Below are 23,517 nucleotides of genomic sequence, written 5' to 3'. Positions count from 1 at the left end.
TAGAAACCGCGATAAAACACCAACAGCAATAGTGTGAAAGTTCGAACATTATTTTGCAATCGACACAGTGCGACCATTTGCCAGAGTCGATGGGTGAGCTGCTGTTTATTTTACGATATAAGATAAAGATATCGGGGTAGGTGACTATTCGAGTACCGCCGTTACATTATTTCACATGTTTGTTATGGTCAGGAGAACCTAGAAGCAGACGATATTAATTTCAGAGCAGCGCTTTAGTTATTGGCTGGTATGCCAGCCAGGTGGTCCATCTGAAATTCAAGTGCAGAAATGAAGTTCCAGCTAAAAAATGTCCATCAATCAACAGCTTGTTTTCTGCTTTGTACCCTATGTCAACTGTGTGAAGAAAAATGATGGTTCATTGAAGGCAATTCCTAACATTGAAAATGTTATTAAAACCTTCACTCCAACTGTACATTTGATATCAAATGAACAAGATGGAGTGAAAAAGGAGTCTTCAAGCAGTGGTGTCAGTACCAGCACCACTGGTCCAGATTCCTCTGAAAATGATTTAGGGGATGTTCTCAATTCAATTGAGAATAAATTGGGTTTAGCAGCAATTGAAAATGGCCACCATCAAGATGGATTGAATCTTCTGAGGTTTGTGCAATGCCTTTCTTTATGTGTATCAGGTTGCATTAGTTAGTATCCCCAGTCAAAATATGCATAAAATTATTGATTTACACAAAATAAAGAATTTGTAAATTGTTGTATGTTGTATATTGCTTCATGCGGGATCTATGCAATTTTCCAAGATTAAAGTAACATATATCCATCCCAGGGTCTCAAACTATTTCTATAGCAAATTTTATCTAAATCGGTTCAGTGGTTTAAGCATGAAGAGTTAACAAACAGTTATTTTCACATTTATTTATAATAATAAGTTAGGATAAGGATATTTGTTAACATTATTTTGTTTTCAAGTCAGACAATTACATTCTATTCTAGTTAAAAACTAATGGAGTAACTTTTTAGTTCATTTTCATGGATTTATCTTACTGAATTCATCATTGGATTTCAGGTCTGCTGCCAATCGTAATCATGCTCCAGCTCAGTATAATTTAGGACTTTGTTATGAGATGGGCCTTGGAGTGGATGCTGATGAGAAGATGGTAATGATTGTTTTGTCTAATTTCATGTTTGCACACATTCAGATAACCTAGAGTTTTGCTCTTATGTCTGAAAAACATCATATTTGTCAAAGATAAAGAGCATCTCATATTTGAATGACAATGTCATCATGTTCCATATTTTTTATTGTCCTGTCTAGGCAATGGAGTTGTATCGTTCAGCTGCTGCCCGAGAGCATCCTGCTGCTCTCTACAATTTGGGCATCTACTATGGACAGGGAAGAGGAGGTCTTACTAGAGACATAGTTACTGCAACTCGTTTATTGCGTTTGGCTGCAGTACAGGTTTGCAGTACCATTTTTTTTGTAAAGTTCATTTATTTTATGTTGATAGATATCAGAAATGAATATATCCAAGGAGAATGCATACCAAACTCATCCATAATTGTATGAAACCTGTACAAACATGGCATATATTTGTTTGCAACACAGCATATACTAGCATTATTATCTTCCTATGTCATGATGAATTGATGACTTATAGGTTGATAGCAATTGATAAAATGATATTAAATAGTTATATAATACAATCTTCTCAATTGTTCACCCTTATTGTAGTCTAATTTACACTCAATAAATTCATTCACCCTAACAGTGGATTAAGGTTCAAAAGTTGTATGTCTCTCATCAATTTGTTTATTTCTTTTTCTGTAGTTTTTGTTTGTATTTCAACAGGGTCAACAGGATGCCATCAAAGCCCTAAAAGAGCTGGACGTAGACACAAGTGAGCCTAAAAGGAAGAATGATGCTGACGCCTGGACATTTGCTTACACACCTCCACCATATTCTCATAATGACAATATTGTGCCTACCCAATCAGCTCTCTTTATTGAAAATGCGCAAATGTTTCATACTAAGATATATTAAATCATGTAGATATCAGTAGGGCTTCGAATTCGTCAAGTTTATGTATTTGTATTTTAAGCATACCTATACAATACAGTTACATTTGTATGACCAACAGCAGGCACTGTATTAATAGAGTATCCAAATATAAATACTGATTAAACTCTTTTGTGTCATAGTTTAGTTAATAAGTCAAAAATAAAACTTATCAGGTCGTGATATTTAGAAGGCACCAATTTTTTTCACACTAACTAGCATTTAATTATAATTTACCTTTTATAAAATCGCTAACGTTATTTGAGTAACTAGTCTTTGGATTAAGGTTAAGTCTGTACATTATTTACATACATCATGAAAGGTATGTATCCATTTAAAATATATAGATTTTGTGTTTTTATTCTTTGTAGATCAAAATGGTGGTGGGATTGATATGTTTTTGTATTTTCTTAGGTTACTTTGTCATGGGTTATTGCGGTACTTCCTACATCTACTGCGGTAATAATTTCAGAGAAATTACATGTTATGATAAAGGAACTAAGGTTAGGGACTAGTGTTTATTTGATGTGTACTATGGCACAATCAAATTGTCGACATAGCTTTAAGGTAAGCATGGACTCGAAATAAAATTTCGTGTACTTATGCACTGTTTTGATTTTTAACTTTTATTTTTTTATACATACATTTTAATGTATGTTTAGTGTGAAGTCCTCATTCTCGTTAATGTATAAGAATTTCTGCTATAGAAAGCGGTATATTTTTAAATAAAACGAAGTAAATAAGTCACATATTTGTTTTATTACATGAATTCATTTTATTACCTAATATATACAAGTTTAAAACATTTCGCTTATTTCAAACTTCAATAATATGCAGATTTTTTAACATCGTCAGTTCATAATTTAGACTATTAAGAGCATAGGCTCTCGGCATGGGCCATAACGCATGAAGAAAATAAAGTCTTCTAAATCAATTATCAAAAATGGAAAACTGCTTGACAACAAAGTCACCAGCTTTGTGTCTGTTTAACTAAAAAGATGCAATATACAGCGAACTTCCCATGTGATTATATAAGTAGTAATTTTAATGCGATTAATCTGCACTATCACGTCGCGAACTTCGTTGCGGGCTCCATACATGGTAAGATTAATCGCTTCGAAATATAAATACTATCGATCGGTCGTATCGACCTGAAACTTACAATGTATGAAGCCCCTAAAACTATATGTATGTTAGTGCGATGCTGTAGCTAATCATGGTCCAAATTGCATGGTGCAACGGAAGTATTCGAAGAATACACTTGGAAACACAAATTTTCACATCAAGTAACGTCAAAATTCCCTTGTTGATAACTATCTTACATAACCAGCACTGGTAGGGACCAAATTATTTCTAAAATTAATTAGCTTAGCGCTTCGCCGGCCTTTGCCGCGTTGTGGTCGGAAATTCACGCGTCGTCGTACCTAATTTTCCGGAACCTAAATTGACAGTAAAGTGATAAATTTATTACCGAAATCGCTCTGAAAGAGAAAGTAATTGGCCCCTTCCTGTGCTGGTTTTTTACTGGAAAAGAGGTACATTTCCCTATAACTAAACCACTTATGAGATAAAATCAGAATTCCCATCTTCTAACTGCAAAACAACATTATTTCACTCGGTATCAGAAATATTTTGCTTAATAACGGAACTCAATATAGGAATGAAGATTTTTGTTTAAAAAACAATATTCTAGATTCGTGAAAATAACTTTTCAGAGTAATACCTGTAACAAAAAAGTGTTTGTAATTAACATTTAACTGTGAAATTATGACAGAATGAATAAAGTTGTGAAAAATATACTCTAAACAAAGTTTGGGAGTCACGACAAATATTTAAGCAAGCATTAGTCACTAACCAACACTTCAAATTTAACAATGTTTTGTGTACTAGCATGCTATCGTAGAAACTGTGATAAATAAATACAGAGTACATAACGCACGCTTAGAATGAAACTGACACAATTCGAAAGATTAGAATTTCCAAAAAAACTATGAGCTAAAAAAAATCTAGTTTAGTTTTAAAATGAGAAATCTTTATTATCGGCCTAAAAAAAAAGAAATTAAATAAAAACAAAAATATTTGTAAAAAAGTCAAATTAACTTCGATACGTCAGTTTAAAAAAATATTTTATCGGAACTACTTGGAATTGACGCGCGGTACTATCACTCGTAGATTCACAATTAAAAGCTTTGTCTAACTATGCAATAAAAAGGGATGTCATTTTTTTAGGGCAAATAATATACTGTGTTAAGTGACTACCATTTTAGGATTATCTTTGAGAAACAACATATTATGTTGTTTTTTTTTATATATCTTCTATTTTTTTATATATATTATCTATCACTGCGTAATAACCCATCCGGATTCATTTGGTCGCTCAGTTAGCATACACGCTAAGACGAAACCCTGCTGTCATCTCTATTGCTAATGACATAAGATTAAAGATACCAACCATTGGGACAGTGACGAGCACTCGTACGTTTACTTTACAGTTTAGTAACTGAATAAATTACATCATCATAATGTGAAATTGTTTTTGCTATAACGCAAAACACGCCAGATGCGCGGCTTAAGTCATTATACTATGAACAAAAACTAATATTGCACTTGTTATAAGTGTACCAAGTACATAATTGTGTGTATCCAAGGTACAGTAATCATAAAATAATTAACATGGTCAAAACATTATTTATGACTGATAATAAAGTGTGAACACAGTGTGCACAGAAAAACATTCGTTTTTTTTAAATAACATGTTTGAGACCTGAAGCCAACAAACCAGTTTTTTTACCAGAAATATAAACAGTTTTGCTGAAATGATAAAATAAATCAGATAAGACCACGAAAACATCCCATGTGGCTGTTTACTTTTTATCTTTACTAATATTACAAATGCGAAAGTAACTTTGTGTGCGTGTTTGTCTTTCTGTCAGTCTGTTACCACTTTACGCTTAAACCACTAAACCAATTTAGAAGAAATTTGGTATGGAGATGAGAATCTCTGGGAAGGACAGGACAGATCATAACCTGTCAAATTGCAGTTCCTGGAAGATAGACAATCGAATTCTTCGCAAATGGACTCGCAGGCTAAGCTAGTTGTTTATATTGTTTATCTATACTAATATTATAAAGAGGAAAGATTTGGATTTTTGGATGTTTGTTACGAATTAACTCAAAAACTACTAGACCGATTTAAAAAATTCTTTCACTATTAGAATGCTAAATTATTCCAAAGTGCCATAGGCTATATTTATTACAACCAAAAAAAAATTAGGGTTCCGTACTAAAACTTCAATAATGTAACAGTGTAAAAAAAGTTGCCATAAAACATCTTTCATCGCATGCGCTGTGGAAACTATTGATGATAGAACAAAAAAATGTTCTACGATATTAAAGAATATATCAATATCTACAAAAAACTTCGCGATACCATATGTCCAACTATTGTAGTTATGTCACTATAACTACTTTTTTACATTTTAAAAGTTGACAGAAATGCAGACTAAAATCAGAAGTCTTATTACCTAAAGTTTCTGACGCTCGCGATCGCAATCAAATGACAGTTTTCGCATACAAAATCTGTCATTTGATTGCGGTCGCGAGCGTTAGAAACGTTAGGCAATACGGCCTCAGATCATGTTATCCATACCTTTGTATTAATCCTTATCCAAATAAATAATTTCATATTCAAGACGGTTTCAATACCTGTAGATTTCTTTTTGAATTATTCAAATCGGACATTCCATTCAAAAGATATTACGAATTTAAAAAATGCATTTAACTCTACGTTGACGCGCCCCGGCTTCGCGCGGGTCGGAGGTAGTTTTTGGGAAATAGAGCTGAAAAATGTGTGTGGAATCGCCCTTGATTAGAGACCTTTTTAGAGTTCTGTGCCCAAAGGGTAATAAAAACGGGACCCTATTACTAAGACTCCACTGTCCGTCTGTCTGTCTGCCATCTGGCTGTATCTCATGAACCGTGATAGCTAGACAGTTGAAATTTTCACAGATGATGTATTTCTGTTGCCGCTATAACAACAAATACTAAAAACAGAATAAAATAAATATTTAAGGGGGCCTCCCATATAACAAACGTGTTAGCGATTAACGAAGTTAACCGTTTGATTAACGGTGCCCAGCTATGATTGCAAGGCCATAAGGCGAACGAGTTTGAAGTGGTCAATCGCGTACCGCAATGTAATGCATCTTGCACTAGCTAAGTTTATGCATAATATGCGTGTTCATGCAGTTCCTCCACCCCCACACTCTTAGAACACACACAAGTCACACAAGAAGATAAGCTCTGGTTGAGTTCGAAACGCGTCAGTGTATTTTGGTGGTGGTGATAGATGGGTTTGTGTGTGTTCTTACAGTGTGGAGGTGGAGGAACTGCATGAACACGCTTATCTTGCATAAACTTAGCTATTATAAGGTCGCGGGTGAGAAAAGAAATTCTTTTAGTTCATTGATATGGACCTCCGCAAAGTAACGCCTGATTTAATAAATTATTTAAATTTTGAAGTCGAGCCCAAGCATTTATTTTAATATTTTTAATAATTTTGCTTTATTTCCTCGGTTTATTGGAGAAAAGCTATATGCCTCAGCGGAAATGGCAATGTGTGGATTCGTATTCATTGTCGGACTCAGCTACGCTTCATCCGTCAAACTCTACTTATCCACGAATTGCTTTTTCCCTGCTATAATTGGTAGTAGATGCACTTGGTGTCAAGTGAACACTTACTCAGTACTTGCGGTAGTCCCTGGCGGGCGCGGCGTAGCGGTCGGGGTAGGCGGCGCCGGGCGGCGGCGGCTGGTAGGCGGGCGGGTAGCGCGGCTCGTACGCGCCGCTGCCGCCGCCGTAGCGCGACTCGCCACCACCCCACGACTCGCTCGCGCCGCCTCCGCCGCTGCTGCCTGCAACCACAGTTTGGTGTCAACCTAGAATGCTTTTAGCGTAATCGAGCCTCGTCGCAAGGGGTCATCCATAAATTACGTCACACATTAAGCGTGGCGGGGGAGGAGTCAGGCGGGTATGTGACACCGGAACAAAATAATTGTAATTTTTATTATGTGGCCCCCTATACATGCTCTGGCATACTGGTGCTTGCTGTTAGCTGACTGGATTATGCAGTTTTTGTTTGTCTTTACATATACTTTATTGGATTGAATTTTTTTTAGTTATTCATGTTTTAAAACAATAAAATTAATGAAACTAGACATTTTGTGGCAACTTAAATTTGAATGAAATTTGCATACAGAGACGATAAGCCAAAGACGGACAGACATAGCATACTTTTGCATGCCGGAAAATTAATATATTTCCGCAGGTGATAGGTAAGCATGCCTTAGATTGTTGTTGGTTATTCCATTATTCCATTTATAATTCATTTTCGGAATTAGATATATTCAACCTTTCTCTTAAAAGGTGTAAAGCTGCACTGTTAAAACATTAGTTTCGTTTTGTTCAACTAAATTATTATTTCATAGGTCATTTATATTCTTTGTATGTGTTACTCTACTGTATAATTTAATAGTGGCATATTTGCTGGTCTATGTTTCGTTTAAGTCCTATTTTCTTAAGTTTTTTTTTCTATATTGTATCGTTTTTTGCCCAAATAATCATTAAACATTATATTGGAGTATAGTTGTATTTCAGTGAAGAAAGCCTCGCTCCAGAAAATAGTCTAATCTAAAATAGCAGTACCTTTAGTGGCGGGCGCGGAGTCGGGATACCGACTGGAGGCGCTCCAGGCGCGCGGCTCGGGCTTGCCAGGCGGCGATGGTCGGTACGATCGCTGCTCACGGGCTTCGTATGACCGGCTACAGAACAAATACAAAAGTAAACACACTATAAATTGAACAGAGAACAAAAACTAATCAAGACAAGTCTTGACTGGTTTTTGGCGCTTCCTTGGACATAAGTTACTGAGCGCGCGGGTTGCAGCACCCGTCGAGTCACGTTGCTCCGAAGAGGAAGGGCTACGGATTAGCCCGAAACATGTTGGGCTAAACTCGATTTAAGACGTGAGTTATCCGCGTCAATATATTTAATATGTCAAAAGAAATTTTATAAGATAAACGAGAACTGTATTAAGATTGGTAGAACCTAATAAACATGCCTTATGGGGTACATACCGTTGGTCATAGGAAGTACTATACAACTATGTACATAGATATTATTATATTTAAAAATGGTTAACTTACCTGGGTTCTTTTGGTCGAGTGCCAGGAGGTAATGGTTGCCGCGCATCGTCATTTGAGCTGCCATTGCTGGGGTACTTCATGTTTCCGGCTAGAAACAACACATCACATTAGAATCATTGAGAAACAAGACATTTAATTTTGATTCGTTAAAATAGGTAGATAGTGCTTGACGTCTGGCTGGAATAACACATATGCTACTTTTTATACCGATATTCCCACAGGTTGGGAATAAAATCCCGAAATCTTAACCGCCTGCCACAGGATAATACCTACTCCCCTCCTAAGATAAAAAGCGCTATCTCAAAAAAAAAAAAAAAAAACGAGTTATTTATACTATGTGATGATGCAGTGTGACAATGTGTAATGGACGAGGAAAAAGACAGGATCAGGTTGGTACTCACGGCTGATGTGGGTCGGTCCCAGCACACAATTATCCAAAATAGTTCGTGGTCTTGTCACGGGCCCGGACTGATGATTATCGGCGGACACACACACTATTCACAAGGCAGTTCAAAAATCATGGAATTTGGCCAAATTTCTGGCTCATTCACGTGACACGCGCGTTCAGTTCGGTATCCGGAAGTACAGTGATCCGGCGCTTGTCGTAGAGTACAGGAGAGGAGATAGCGGGTAGTTTGATATTACGAGGATGAGGGTAGAGGATAATCACACATTGTCACTGCAGAATGTCTTAAGGTGATTTTCCACCGGCGAGACGAGACGAGACGAGGCGAGACGAGAATTGAAATTTGTATGGCAAATTTTCAATTCTCTCCTAGCGCATCTTCGGTGGAAATAGTAAGCATTGACGAGGATGTGCGAGACTTGAATTGAAATATTTGTTGTTGTAAAAATAAACCGTATTGCTTCCGACATAGAGTATAAATTCAATGTGCTTTTCCACCGGCGAGGCGAGACGAGAATTGAAATTTTTGTATGGCGGCGCCCGCGGCGGGCGCGCGAGAATGCAACAGCAACACGCTTCGCGCGATAGGTGTTTTGTTGTTCGTTGCTGCAGGGCTACAGTCAAGGGCAAAGATATCGACACGGCCAAAGTTGCAAAAATATGTATACACGACTTTATGCACTTAACATTAAGGCCGTGTATACATCTTTGCCCTTGACTGTACTACGAAATTCGAAAATCGAAGTTCGTATCGTACCGTCCCTCTCACTCTCGTATTAAATAATATAAGCGTCGGAGGGACGGTACGATACGAACTTCGATTTTCGAATTTCGTAGTAGCCCTACTGTTTATTACTTGAGAATACCGTCATGATAGTACAAGCCATGAACACGAAGCGCGACCCCTGCAACTGTCCTTATCATACTTAAGTATCTTATTTGTGCGTGACGTAGATGGTTGCACGGCTCTTTTGTGTTCATGGAGTACCCACTTTTTAACTCTCGCGGTGACTATTAATGTCAATCGCGAGCTCGCGCGGGCTCGCGATAGCTATTAACGTAAATTTTTAGTGGAAAAGGGCCAGTGCGATTTCAATTCTCGCCTCGCCTCGTCTCGTCTCGCCTCGCCGGTGGAAAATCACCTTTAAGCTATACAGTAGTATTTTTTTTTTAGATAGCGCAGCTTAGGAGGGCAGGATAAATATTATGAGTGTTTTGTATCGTAAATTGAACGAGAAAATAGAAAAAAAAACATGTTTTTTAAGGGTAGTGTGAGTGGTTGTTCATTTGCGAGCACATATGCTAGACATCGACCGAGTTGAAGCTGTTGTCATGGCCGAAAGCGGCAGGATCAGGTCATCATCATTAGAGAGTGGATTTGAAGTAGCGATTACAAGTTTAATATGGATATGACTAGTGCAATTGGTTAGATAGATAGATTATTTATAAGACTAGCTTTTGCCCGCGGCTCCGCCCGCGTGGTATTCGGTTATCGCGCGCTGTTCCCTCGGGAACTGTGCATTTTTCCGGGATAAAAAGTAGCCTATGTCACTCTCGGGCCCATAAACTATCTTTATGCCAAAAATCACGTCGATCCGTCGCTCCGTTACGGCGTGAAAGACGGACAAACACACAAACACACTTTCGCATTTATAATATTAGTATGGATATCATCTTGTTTATTGGTCTTACAGTTATCTTATTACTTACTTACTTACTTACCGCAATGCAATCTTATAGATAATTAAATTCAATAAATGTTATTCTTGCAACAAAGTATTTGTAGAAATAATACTTTATTATACGAGGGCTGCACTGAAAGTTTCGGGAATCCAAAACTTAGAAACTTAATTTTGGCACATATTATACCTTTTTATAATCTCTAAAGTTTCAGTATCTTAACACACTGGCCACATAAAAAAAAGTAATGGTTCGGTTTCAATTGTTTTTTGAAGTCGTCGAGTCGCTGATGAAAATGGAATTGTCCCGTGAAAACTTAAGAGCTATGATTTATTACGACTTTAAAAGTGGATTAACACAAAAACAATGTGGAGACCGGATGATTGCTGCTTTTAGTAATGAAGCACCTTCAAAGACTACAATATACAGGTGGTATTCAGATTTTAAACGCGACCGTGTATCACTCACGGACGACGTGCGTGAAGGTCGACCAAAATCGGCCGTCACTCAAGAAAACATCGATGCTGTGCGTCAAATGATAAAAGAAGACCGGCATGTGACATACCGGGAAATTCAAGAGTGCTTGGGTATTGGAATGAGTCAGATACAAATTATTTTACGGGAAGAATTGGGCGTGCGAAAGTTGTTTTCCCGCTGGATCCCTCATTTATTATCTGACGAGCAAAAAGCGACTCGTGTCAATTGGTGCCGCAAAACTTTGAATAAATTCAACGGAGGAGGCTCAAATGCAGTTTTTAGTGTCGTATCGGGTGACGAGTCGTGGATATATGCATATGAGCCTGAATCTAAAAACCAGTCTCGAGTATGGGTCTACGAAGATGAGCTCAAGCCGACAAAAGTTATTCGCTCTCGCAGCACGGCCAAGAAGATGGTGGCCACGTTTGTCTCCAAATCGGGTCATGTAGGTACTATTCCTCTCGAAGATCGTAGAACGGTCAATGCCGATTGGTACACAACTATTTGTTTGCCGAGTATCTTTGATGAACTCCGAAAAAATAACCCTAATCGCCGCATCATCCTTCACCACGACAATGCCAGCTCCCACACCGCTCGGAAAACAACTGAGTATCTGAACGGTGAAAACGTCGAACTCCTGGACCATCCTCCATACAGCCCCGACTTAAGCCCCAACGACTTTTTCACATTCCCCAAAATCAAGGATAAGTTGCGTGGTCAGCGGTTTCAGACGCCGGAAGAAGCAGTGGAGGCCTTTAAAAAGGCCATTTTATCGACCCCTACTTCAGCGTTCAATAAGTGCTTTAAAGACTGGTTTGAACGCATGGAAAAGTGCATAAAATATAAGGGCGAATACTTTGAGAAACAATAAATAATAGTGTCTTAAGGGCGGTAAATAAGGAATTAGGAACGAGAGTCTAGTAGAAGCCCGAAGACGAAGACTGAGGGCTTTAATGAGTCGATGTTCGTAATTATAGTACCGCCCGTGCGACATACAATGTTTTTCATTCTATTTGCGAGTAAAATTGTATATTTGTAAAAAATAAAACTATTTTTTTTTATTGCCGATACCGCTGACTGCGCTCTTGGCTCTAGGCGCTGCAGCACACCACGCAGTAACAACTCATTTACCGACCTTGGGCTTCATGACAAAAAAAAATAGTACGGGCAATGACTCATTTACCGACCACGGGTTTCATGACAAGCACATTAAGGTCGAGGGTTTTATTTGGGGGTTGCAACCAAGGTAGCCTGCATGTTACGACACTGTTTACGAGCAAGTGTGATGAAAAATACTTTTATCCAATTTAACTGCATATTTTTATCTATTCCCGAAACTTTCAGTGTGACCCTCGTAGTCGTAGTCGTAGTTTCATACAGCTCAAACATACGAGTATAGATCCTGTTTATTACGTACCTTTTTGATAAAAATAAATTCTTACTTTTACTAGTCTTATCCAAACTTGTAATCTCTACTTCAAATTCGCTCTCTAATCATCATCATCATCAGTGCGGTTCGTGCAACTAGGACCAGACAGAACGCAGACCGCATTCAAAGCGCCCAAGGTCCTGGAATGTTGTTAGCACGTACGTACCGTAGGCTGCGGTCTTGGTGGCGACGTGCCGCGGGTATTCCCGCTTGTAGTCGCGGTCGCGCTCGCGCTTGTCGGCGCGGTCGTAGCCGGCCGGCACCTCGAAGCGCGGCGGCGGCGGCGCCTCGAACTGCCCGCGGCTCGACGACTGTCACGATACAATGGGCATGATAAGTTTTCGGTATATTATTTTATCTAGAGTTTTTCGGAATCTATCCCCCTGAAGTCCTGAGACCCACCTTATGAACATTTTTAAATTACAAAATTTGCCAAAGCAATCGCAAGAAAGCCAGCACATATCTGTGCAGTAATTCAATAGTGTGTGTGGTCCCCAATCCGCACTGGGCTCCCGTGTGAACTACTGCCCAAGCCCTATGGTTCAAAGAGGCTTGTGCTCTGCAGTGTAACAGGATTGTGTGTAAGTAAACAGGATTGCTCTAATCTCTGAACTGCACTGTCGTCGAGTTTTTTCTTAAGTGTTTGTTTAGTTTTTTTTGTTGTTTATTAATTTTGGGTCCATATTGACTCATAAAACTCTTATTCCTATTTTTAGGGTTTCGTAGCCAAAATGGCAAAAACGGAACCCTTATAGTTTCGCCATGTCTGTCTGTCCGTCCGCGGCTTTGCTCAGGGACTATCAATGCTAGAAAGCTGTAATTTTTCACGGATATATATGAAAACTATGCCGACAAAATGGTACAGTCAAGGGCAAAGATATCGACACGGCCAAAGTTACAAAAATATGTATGCACGGCTTTATGCACTTAACATTAAGGCCGTGTATACATATTTCGTACAATAATGCGGACAAATAACACTTATGATTATAAAATATATGAAAACAAAAATATTTGTATTAACAAAGTTATAAATGAATATTGGCGTTATGAATAAGAATGATAAGGAGTTTAAATCGTTAGTATAAGAAAATATACGAAAACCAATATTATTATGAACAAGGCGTATGATTATGATTACTGATATTATGAGTTTCGATCGTTAGTATTAAAAATTTTTATGAAGAGTGAACGTTATGATGTAAAATGGTATGACAAACATTTTCGGACTTCTGATAATAGGACTTGAAATGTTATGCGAAAAAATGCGCACCCATTAATTTTTTGTATAATTAACGAGTTAGTTTGTTTAGTGTTTAGTAGGAAGTGTCCGGTCGGCAGTACTCACACTGACCATGGGCGGCGGCGGCACGCGCTTGTGCCGTGGCTCGCGCTCGTAAGCGGGCTCGGGCGGCGGGCTGGCGGCCGGCTTGCGGTACGCGGCGCTACTGTCATAGCCGCGCTTGCGACGCTCCTCTTCCAAACTAAAACAAAACCATAATGTAAATAAAAACCGGCCAAGAGCGTGCACGCCCAGGATAGGGTTCCGTAGCCATTACGACCAAAATTTCGTATTGTGTACTGAATCTTCCAAGTTAAGGTATAGTTTATACCTTAGGCTGCTATTTAGGTACTCTTAAACTACTACTAATAATTCTCACTCGATTTCAATGAAAATTTGCATGTTATTCCCTCAATAGGGGATAATTGGAGGGCCTTGAAGTTGGCAACATTTGCCTCCCGCGCTTCACAAGGCGACTGTGGCGCCGTGAGTGAAAAGGGAACTACTTCTTGCGGCGGATCGGTCGGACGGCGTGTGTTCCAACAGTCACTCTTCGTTAAAAACATTTATAACGATTTAAGTTAAGGTTGTGATGTGTGGTGTAGTGATACTACATAACAACTACAAAACAAGCCCAAGCATCTACAAGAACTCGGCCCGGGCCACGGCGGCGGCTCCACTCGGCGGCGGCATCATCAAGACCACGAGGAACACGCGGGTTCCATCAATCAAGGTAAATTGTCCCTTATCGTGTTATAGCATGCTTGGACTCCTTCCCCTGAAACTGTATGTCATAATTCGAGGTATTCGAGGTTCGACATACTCATGTCGGTTAACAATTCCTATGTTTGTTTAATGGTGTGATAGTAAATAGATATTTTTTTATTAAAATCTGATATTTAAATTCTTTTATATTTACTTGTAACGTAGTAATTTAATAATTTAATTTGTAAAAATACATTGGAAATACTCGTATACATTTCGGACTTTACGATAAATGACAACTGTTTAAAGCCGGGTGCGCATCATGTGATTAAAGTTCTGTCTTTGTCACTCTTTGCTATTATAAGCAGGACAGCAACATTTCAAACTGTCAATTTGCTTTAGAGTGTAGACCTGCTTTAGAACTGCCTTTGTGACGGGACACTGCAGGGGTCAAATGAAGGTCATTACTTAAATTTTGTTTATTTAATTCAGTTTATCATATTTTTGGAATCTGATTTCTGAAAACGCTTCACAAAGCCTATTTCTCCAAACGGTTTTCGATTTATTATACGTTGTCAAAATTGGGACATCCCAATTGTGCCTAGTCGGCGGAGCAGTCTGTAAATTATCACGTTTTAAAGTTTCGTGATTTTCACTCATAATCAAAACACCACCAACGGCTTATCACGCTAACACTTTAATGTCGCCGAAACGTCGCGGTAAATATTACTCGTGTGTGTTGGCGTGATAAGTCCCGTTGGTGGTATTTTGATTACAATAAATTATCTTCACAAAGTGAAAAGTTAAACAGTTTTATGTTGAAAAGTGCAAAATATCTGAAATGTAAAGAAAAGCCTCTAATGACTGCTGTTGCAAAAAAGTGGCTAAATAGTAACGAGTACCGCAGTTGCGCGCGCTTCAGCTCGAGCCGCTCGAGCTCCAGTTTCTCCCGCTCGAGGCGGTGCCGTTCGCGCTCCAACCGCAGAAGCTCGTTCTTTTCGCGTTCTATTTTCTCCCTGAAACAATTAAACATTATTTATTAATGTCTCCGAAATTTGATGTGTCAATTTTATTTTCATCACACTTGCTCGTAAACAGTGTGACATGGGTTAGCTGATGACCTGAGCAGCGACCCCCCCCGCACCATGTTGCTGGGGCGCGGAGGGCTGCTGCTGCTGCTCCTAAGCTGCGCCAGCGGTATCGGAAATTTTAGAAAATTTATTTTTGTCTTACAATTTTACTCGCAAATGTGACCAAAAACATTTTACAGTTGAGTTTGTAAACTTGTGAGCAAAACTTTGATTAAAAATATCAGAATATGCATCTATACCGTTGCACAATAGTCGTTTTCACATATTTTTGATTAAATGTTTGCTCAGATGTTTAAGAACTCGACTGTATGTGGCACGGGTGGTACTGGAATTACGAACATCGACTCATTAAAGATTCGACTTCGGGCTTCTCATAGACTCGCGTTCGTCATTTTTTATTCACCACTCTTAAGAGCGTTTATACCTGCTGAGCTGGCAACGTTGCATTTTTGTTAGTTTTTCTCGATTATTCCATAAAAATTGAATGAAAATTAAAAATGTTTTCTGATAGAACACTTCTTAATATATAAGTTAATGTGTCTACTCCAATAATTATTCGTGATAGACTTTTATATTCCTTAAAAACGAATTAATGTTTATTACCGGTTTTTAAAGAAAATAAAAGTCTATAACGAATAATTATTGGAGTAGACACATTAACCAGTGGCGATCCTTACATAGAAGCCCAAAAGCCGGGCTTGCCTTATAAACCGAACAACGTCCAAACGAGAAAAAAAGTTCTAATAAAATCACTTTAATAATTTAGCGCGCTTTATTTTACGTAAAATACTAAAAATTGCGTAATCCGCGGCATGGCTAGTGGCGCTGATTGCGACCGGCGGCGACGCGGCGATAGTGGCGTACATTGTAAATAGCATGACATCTCGCTCGCTCTCGTGGGCTTTTACGGGGCTTCCAAACGCTCTCTTCATACTTAGGAAAACGTTAGTTTTGCAAATATCTATGTATAGCTGCATATGTAGCACTTTCTTTGCAATTTTGAATCTGGCTTACGGTGTGAAGTTTGTTGCGTTTGGTTTGGAACGCGACGCGAGTGCGCGGGCGAGATGAATAACTTCTAACTTCATGATTGTTTATTTCGAACCGTGGGCCGTAGCGTAGCGTTGTGATTTGATGCAATCATTTCAAAAAATAAATAAGTGCTTAGGTATTCTGGTTCTAGTGCGGTGTAAAGTGCAGTGCCTGTGGGAGAGAATGAGTTCGGAAACGGACCAAATTGTCCCTTGTGTGGACTCCAAGTGTATGTCTGTAAAATTCTATCTAGTAATAGCATGCCTTCAGTGCGCTTTGGTAAGCTCGTCCAAACTGAAGATTGAAGTTTACGGCAACAAGATGGATGTAGGTACATTAAATTATAAAAAATACTAAATCATATCTCTCGGCTTGCCATAGTCTGATACCCTAGGCACGCCACTGACATTAACTTATATATTAAGAAGTGTTCTATCAGACAACATTATTAATTTTCATTCAATTTTTATGGAATAATCGAGAAAACTAACAAAAATGCAACGTTGCCAGCTCAGCAGGAATAAACGCTTTTAACCCCCTCGTACGCGCAAAACATAAGATAGTCTTAAATTGGGCATTGATCCTGAGTAATGTTAGTCAGCGCGTACCTCTCAGCGCGCAGCTTCTCTCGCTCTAGCTCGAGGCGGTGCTTCTCCTGGCGCTGGCGTCGCTCTCGCTCGCGCAGCGCGTCCTCGGCGGCGCGGCGCCGGCGCTCCTCCTCGCGCGCCGCCCGCGACCGCTCGCGCGCGCGCGCTACGTCGCGCTCTTTCTGTAACATACATCCTACAATGGGTATGTTCCACTTAACAAGTAACAACGCACACAATGATTGTAAATTGTAACACCCTCTATAACGCTTTTATTTATTTTTCCACCTTAGGCACAGGCCTTCGCTTCGCAGGCGATCGCTCGACGTCATAGGTGACGTTACAGTTCGCGATGGCGTCGCGCCACTTTCGTCCATACAATATTGGTGGGTCAGATTGGGCTATCATCAAAACGTAGCGGGAATTCGAAAAAGATGATAGATGAGACAGATGTCATCAGAACATGATGCACTGTTCGAATCATCATCTCTCATTCATTTTGTCAAAAACGCAACCATAAATTCACGGAATCCGTGTTGAATTAAATTTTAATCTCGCTTCGATTCACGTGAAATATTTACTCGTAAATCGCAACCCATACAGCTGCACGTTTTCGCAATGTATTGCGAGCACACGGCGCTCAAGATGCCTACAACGTCCGTGGTCGTTTTACGTTAGGTGGAAGGGCAATTTCTGCGGTCGTGGTCGCGAGAGTTGCGTCGCCCAGGATATTATTTCTAAAACTAGGGTGAACGAGTGATGGATTGTAAAGACCGGCTTGTTGAAGACTTAATAGAGAGTAATATTTATAAATGTAATCCATACCCAAATCTTGGAGAAGGACAAAACTTCTCTGGGCGATCGCTTCCTTTCACGACTCCTTGTGCTTCGTTTAACTTTGTCCTGAAAACATTTAATATTATAGTATTATCTCTTATAAATATATATTATATAGATTATGATGTAACAGTAGAAAAATAACATGAATATCAATCAAATTCTGACGGTTAAATGTGATGCCGTCTCTATTTCTTTTGTTTGAATAGACGGATGGATGGTGAAACAGCCCCTAAGTGAATTACCTTATCTTTATGATCAGCTTTATCGCGAGAGTTCGACGCTGACCTTGTACTTTCTTCACCCGACGCTTCGCCATCCTTTTTAGCTTTTTCATTAGATTTTTCAGTGCTTTCTTTATCATCCTATGGTAGTAAAAGAACATATTAAGTTTGTGATTATCAAAAGTGACAATTGGCCAATTTGTTGCCAATAATGAATAACATAAATTAGTAAGTAGCTAACTCAATTAATATAATTATAAATCAATAATTTGTCTCATAAGTATTAGACTGCGTGCTCCACCCGATGTGTGAAGATGAGAAGCACTCTTTTCATATAAAGATACCATTCCGATGTGGGCGACCGCGACTGAGTGGCGCAGCCCATTACTACGAAAATGTATGTAGCTAGTATGAAAATTTGCTTGAACCTGTCAGTGCTTCATATTAATTTAAACTAAGCAGTTCATTTACTTCGTTTTCCTTGTCCTTAGCATCGTCCTTGCGCTCCTTGCTGGAGCGGCGCTCTGGCCTCGCTGGCTGTCTCCTCGAGGACGATTCCGATTCAGACTTCGCTTTTTCAACTGAGATCATGCGGCCATGCAACTCTGTGGATTTTTTATGTTTGAACATTACTTTTTCTGTATGACTTATAGATGTTATTCTGTTACTGATAAACACAACTAACTTTAATATTTTTTACGAAAGATGTACAAACGTGATATTGGATTTATAAGCATAACTTCCATAACATAAACAACTGAGAATGAAAGTGTCCATATAACAATTTCGAGTAGTGGCAATTTAAGTTTTATGACCACTTCTGTACAGCTGATATTTGTTCTGAAAATTGAATGTAGTTGGAAATCTTCTCTTTTGAAGTCATGCCCTAATTGCACAGGTAATTCTAGCAACAATTGGAACTTGATGAGGTATTTTGGTATTTGAGGATATTAAGTATAATTTTAGTGACTAACTAACCAGTTCTATGCAAATTCTTGATGCAATTTTCCGCGTCTTGTGCACTGGCCATAGTTACGTAGCCGTAGCAACGAGATCCGGGAGTCCTTGCATTAGTCACTACTTTTGCTCCAATAACCTATTAAGTAAAAACAGTCAAATTTATATTGTATTAAAAAGGTTTAGCAGGCTATGGAAGGACATGTGGTCCCTGTGAGGAATTGTAGAATTGGTAAATGTCAATTGTTTGTCTCCTCATACCTAGTAATTACTTGATGTGAAACGGATAGTGGTTTGGCCGGATACCGGATATTCGGCGGGACCGTTGGCCGGATAGCCGGATATTCGGCCTAGTTATACGTACAATTAAATTAAGCTAATTCGAACATGCGCATGACACTCCGTGCAGGTTGCAACTTGTAGAGTATAATTAATTAACTTAGGGGCTGTTTAACCACCCATTGATTAATTTTAACTGACGGATAAATATGATGTCGTTTCTGTTTGTTTTGTTTGAATAGACGCGAGACGGTATCACATTTATCCGTCAGTTAAAATTAATCAATGGGATGTGAAACAGTAGAATAATAAACTGATGTCATTCATAAATAAATACCAGTTTTTAATCATAACTATAAGTTTTTTACCATCCGGTATCCGGCCGGATAGTACGTAACTATCCGGTATTCGGCCGAATAGTAAAATAGTGGCCGGATATCCGTTGCATCTCTAGTAATTACTCCATCTTTCAGCCCTCTATCTTGAACTGTCACAGAGATAATGTCAAAAATGTATTTCTCACAGGAGCCACATGTCCTTACTTAGCCTGCTAAACCCTTTCGGTAATTTCACTCATCATTAGGTATCTCGTGGGATGGCCACGAAAAAACATATCTTTGAAATTACTTCGACGTTTCCGCCATTTTTGCGGTTATAAGTAGATCTTGTAGTTCAAAATAAGTTTTTATCATTAAAATTTTGTAGTGCTCATTAATTGTACTTATACTAATTAAGTCTAGTTTATAATTATTTCAATATTATTCTTTATTTATAGTATAAAAGAGTAGTTTTCCGATTCGTGGTCGCCACTCGAGTTCTCGATGTGGCCCGCCCATGCCCTCTTGAACTTGCATAATTTTCCGATACTTGCATTATTTCGCAAAGAATCTCCACGCAAAGGTAGTTATGAACCATTATTGCTTGATAAAATAACAAAGATCGTAATATAAAAATTTTCGCATTTATCCTCCTAACGCCCAAGTCAAATTTTTGATTTATGAACATCAAACTTTGTCATTTATGATAGTTTGATTTAAAATTACAATAAGTCCTTTATAAAGGACTCTGGGCGTTAGGAGGATATAGTATTAACCTGTCCTCTCCCAGAGGCACAAATTTGTGCCCAAATTCCTTTGATCCTGTTATCCTGGGAGATGACAGATTAATAGGGAATAGGAAGTAGTATCAGTAAGATTGTACGCATGATAAGTACCTTGCCATGTTTACTGCAGAGCTGCTTTAAGTCTTTAGCGCGGGTGTCTCCAGAAAGGCCGCTGACCCATAAGTTACGGGCGCCGCCCTCCTTTCCATCGTCCTTTTTATCCTTCTTTTCACTATCACCTTCTTTGTCCTTGTCATCTGTTAAAAACACAATTAGTTGTACCTACACTTCAATTTTCAGAGTACTATTTTTGAAAGATTTTAGACTTCACAAATTACCTTTTTGGTCCTTTTCCAACTTTTCAGTTTCATTGCTGAAAAATATAAAGAATCGATTAGTACAGTCATGTGATGGAACATTTATAAGCTTAACACAGTTCGTAATAGTGATAGGTGCATTCTTTTCTCAGGTAAAAGCGTAAGAAATTTTTCACACCCAATCAACTACAAAGTTTTGCACCATCTCTCCTTCCGACGACCGACGCGAAGTGCAGGCGCTGTGCAGAGCTTGACTCTCGACGTTGGCGCTCCAGCCTCGCACACACCGTCGCACGGAGATTTGACTGAAGTCTCGATGTTGTAGAACTGAAGTATTCTGTGCCGTCGTCATTCTTCAAGAGGTGGCTTCGTTGTTCCAGTGAGCGTACAACCGTACCGATGCAGTCGATGGCGCCATCACGTGGTTGGTGCAAAACTTTGTAGTGATAACGTAAGTATAGTATCAATTGTTCGAATCGGAGAATATAGTTGCGCGGGGCGGCGTCGCGACGGCCGTTCGGCATTCACCAACCTAGTGGCGGCGGCTTCGGAGTTTACTTGTTGATCTTCGGCGACGGCGTCGGCGGCCGCGGCGGGCGGCGCGGGGGTGGCGCCGGGCTCCGCCGCAGGCTCGGGGACGCCGTCATCTATGTCAGTACACGCGTCAGTAGCGGCCGGGGGCAGTGCAGGTCGCTCGTTGCGAGCAACCCGCCCTGCAGACCTTCCATCTTCGCTCAGGTCAAAGCTACCAAGATGATTCTCTTCACATTTCTTCAAATTGGAAAATGTAATATCTTTCTGACCTGAAAACTTGATTCGATATTAGCACCACTGTCCCTAGGGTTGGAGAATACCATAGTGGCATTGGACCGCTATGTTGAACATAATTTTTTGAACACTGGAAGAGCAAGTGACAATGTCTTGGTTGTGAATTAACATAGAAGAACCATGACAGTAATAATTAGAAGTTCAGCCTGTAGGACTGTAGAACATCTGTAGACAACTGTCCAAGGAACAGCAACAAGTTTTCTTCCTATTACATTGCTCGCTTTATTCTGGTGTTGATTGCAGTAGCAAGTTCTTTACTGTGGTGCCTCCAATTTTTACAGTCTGAGTTTTTCTCCTGGTGACCAGTCTCCAATCTAGTAGCAGCATCACTCCGTTTCTTTACAACATTTAATTTATTCTCCTTAAATTGCAATGTCCAGTATAATAGATATACGTTTATACACAAATAACTAACAATCACTGAATATCAAAAGTGAATACAAGACTAAGTAGTGAGTAGTAACAGAGGTGGGAGTTAAGTAAAGTCTTACCTTTTTTATTTTGTTTAGAAGTTGTATCGGTCTGAAACAAACAAGTAACATTGTATTAAGGATTAGCAGCAAGTGCTTGGCACTCCTCCAACAAATTAACAGTCAAAATAAATAAATTATGTGTTTTTGGTGACATGGACTACATTATTACTCATACATTTTGAATCAAATATAGTTTGTTAGATTACTAAGACTGTTAAAAAAAGAACAATATGACATGATAAACATATATTTATCAACAAAACAAAACAAACATATATTTCAAATAATACCAACAAACAACACCTTTGAATGACTAGAACTACTTGACTAGAACTATTGGATGTTAATACTTAAACTTTAGTCTACCTCCATCAGAAACCCATTAGTCAGCTTAGGAGCAATCGGAGGCAATGTGACAGTAACCCTAAAGAAATAGAATCGTACCTCTTCATTGAGCAGTTCATCTTCCCCAAGGTCCAAGTTAATGCTGTCCTCTTCCAAGTTATTTTCAGCTTTCTGATCTTCTTCATCATCTTTGTCTTGGCATAGCTTTTTAGGTGGACTCGCGTCAGAATCATCATTCATTTCCCGTTTTCTAGAATTTTTTTCTGTGTCTTCAACATCCATTTTTTCCTCTTGTTTAGTTTCTTCAGTGGCGTTTTCTTCTTCTTTTGGTTGAGACTCAGTCTCGTCCTCCTCTCCGGCATCGTCTTGCACGATCATGTCTTCCATGGTCGGTGTCTCCTCTGCCTCTTGCTCAACAATACTCTCAGCGCGACGAGTTCTCTTTGTTGGAGTCTTACCTTCCGGAGTACTCAAGTCAAACTTGAAAGTCTCTGGGTCATGTCCTTCTTCCTTCAAATGCTAAAACAAACGCACAACGGTAAAGGTTTGGCTCAATATGATATTTTCAGTTTATTCAAGAGCGCTATAGGTTTCATAGTGTAATTTAAAAATAAATATTAAACATAGTGTAATCGATTCAGCTACCTTTGATAAGCGTTGGATGAGCACACCACGAACGCCACTTTTATCTAGGTTACGCTTCTCCAACTCAGCACGCAAGTCTATCACTCTCAAGTCTTCTAGTACACGCTTTCGGTCAGACATGTTATTTTAAGATTGCTTCTAATAATAGACGAGAAATCCTGTTTATTTTAGTACAAGTTAAATAGTTATTCCACAAAATCTATAGACGCGGACAATACTCGCTCGATTTCCTACCAATTTCCTACAAAACAAAATGGCGACGTGTGTGTGCCACTGCCACAGACTGTGCCCCTGCCGCCGGTATGGTATTTTGTGTTGTCAACTATGTTGTCAATTCTAAAAATCATTTTATTTTGACAGCTTTCTCAGGTTAGAGTGTTAGAGTAATTAATTTAGTTTTTAATTACTTAAATTACAGCTTAATTCAACTTAATTAATTTAGGCTCTGTCTATCAGAGGAAAGTTTTGCCTATAGGTACTAATCTAATACTCTTTGGTTTTGCTGGACCGCCCAGACCACGTCTACTCAAACGTCTCAAACGACTTCCATACCAAATTTCATGTGTTGTCAGTCGGTACGATACAGCAG

At 39.0% G+C, this 23,517-nt stretch overlaps 2 protein-coding genes across 3 annotated transcripts; one reads left to right on the top strand and one right to left on the bottom strand.

The window, feature by feature from the left end:
- The first annotated feature begins 225 nt into the window (after window positions 1–225).
- Window positions 226–2,776, top strand: LOC141445100 (uncharacterized). Its single transcript, XM_074110882.1, has 4 exons — window positions 226–618; window positions 1,040–1,130; window positions 1,289–1,432; window positions 1,823–2,776. Exons 1-4 carry the CDS (start codon window positions 308–310, stop codon window positions 2,012–2,014), a joined length of 738 nt encoding a protein of 245 aa, XP_073966983.1. The 5' UTR covers window positions 226–307; the 3' UTR covers window positions 2,015–2,776.
- LOC141445099 (uncharacterized) lies at window positions 2,770–23,219 on the bottom strand. 2 transcript variants are annotated; one of them, XM_074110880.1, is made up of 18 exons: window positions 22,929–23,219; window positions 22,383–22,802; window positions 21,957–21,987; window positions 21,170–21,284; window positions 20,659–20,693; window positions 20,432–20,577; window positions 18,961–19,078; window positions 18,454–18,587; window positions 18,004–18,123; window positions 17,747–17,824; window positions 16,943–17,103; window positions 15,114–15,227; window positions 13,573–13,708; window positions 12,391–12,535; window positions 8,233–8,320; window positions 7,733–7,848; window positions 6,770–6,942; window positions 2,770–3,752 (listed from the first exon to the last, which is right to left on the bottom strand). In XM_074110880.1, exons 1-17 carry the CDS (start codon window positions 23,046–23,048, stop codon window positions 6,770–6,772), a joined length of 2,250 nt encoding a protein of 749 aa, XP_073966981.1. In that variant the 5' UTR covers window positions 23,049–23,219; the 3' UTR covers window positions 2,770–3,752. The 2 variants fall into 2 exon arrangements, with proteins under 2 accessions (XP_073966981.1, XP_073966982.1); XM_074110881.1 differs by having other exon boundaries at window positions 13,579–13,708.
- Between the last annotated feature and the right edge of the window lie 298 nt (window positions 23,220–23,517).

The sequence above is a fragment of the Choristoneura fumiferana genome, unplaced genomic scaffold (assembly GCF_025370935.1).
Source record: "Choristoneura fumiferana unplaced genomic scaffold, NRCan_CFum_1 Sck3bRy_348;HRSCAF=598_pilon, whole genome shotgun sequence".
NCBI lineage: Eukaryota > Metazoa > Arthropoda > Insecta > Lepidoptera > Tortricidae > Choristoneura > Choristoneura fumiferana.
This window is presented reverse-complemented; position numbering and strand designations above follow the sequence as displayed.

Bases quoted from the DNA above. Each gene is read 5' to 3' on its own strand.
- LOC141445100 (XM_074110882.1), top strand. From the start codon at position 308: ATGTCCATCAATCAACAGCTTGTTTTCTGCTTTGTACCCTATGTCAAC. The intron at 619-1,039 runs GTTTGTGCAATG...ATTGGATTTCAG, and splicing joins GATGGATTGAATCTTCTGAG to GTCTGCTGCCAATCGTAATC. The intron at 1,131-1,288 runs GTAATGATTGTT...TGTCCTGTCTAG, and splicing joins TGGATGCTGATGAGAAGATG to GCAATGGAGTTGTATCGTTC.
- LOC141445099 (XM_074110880.1), bottom strand. From the start codon at position 23,048: ATGTCTGACCGAAAGCGTGTACTAGAAGACTTGAGAGTGATAGACTTG. The intron at 22,803-22,928 runs GTAGCTGAATCG...CGTTTGTTTTAG, and splicing joins TCATCCAACGCTTATCAAAG to CATTTGAAGGAAGAAGGACA. The intron at 17,104-17,746 runs GTATGGATTACA...TGTATGTTACAG, and splicing joins TGTCCTTCTCCAAGATTTGG to AAAGAGCGCGACGTAGCGCG.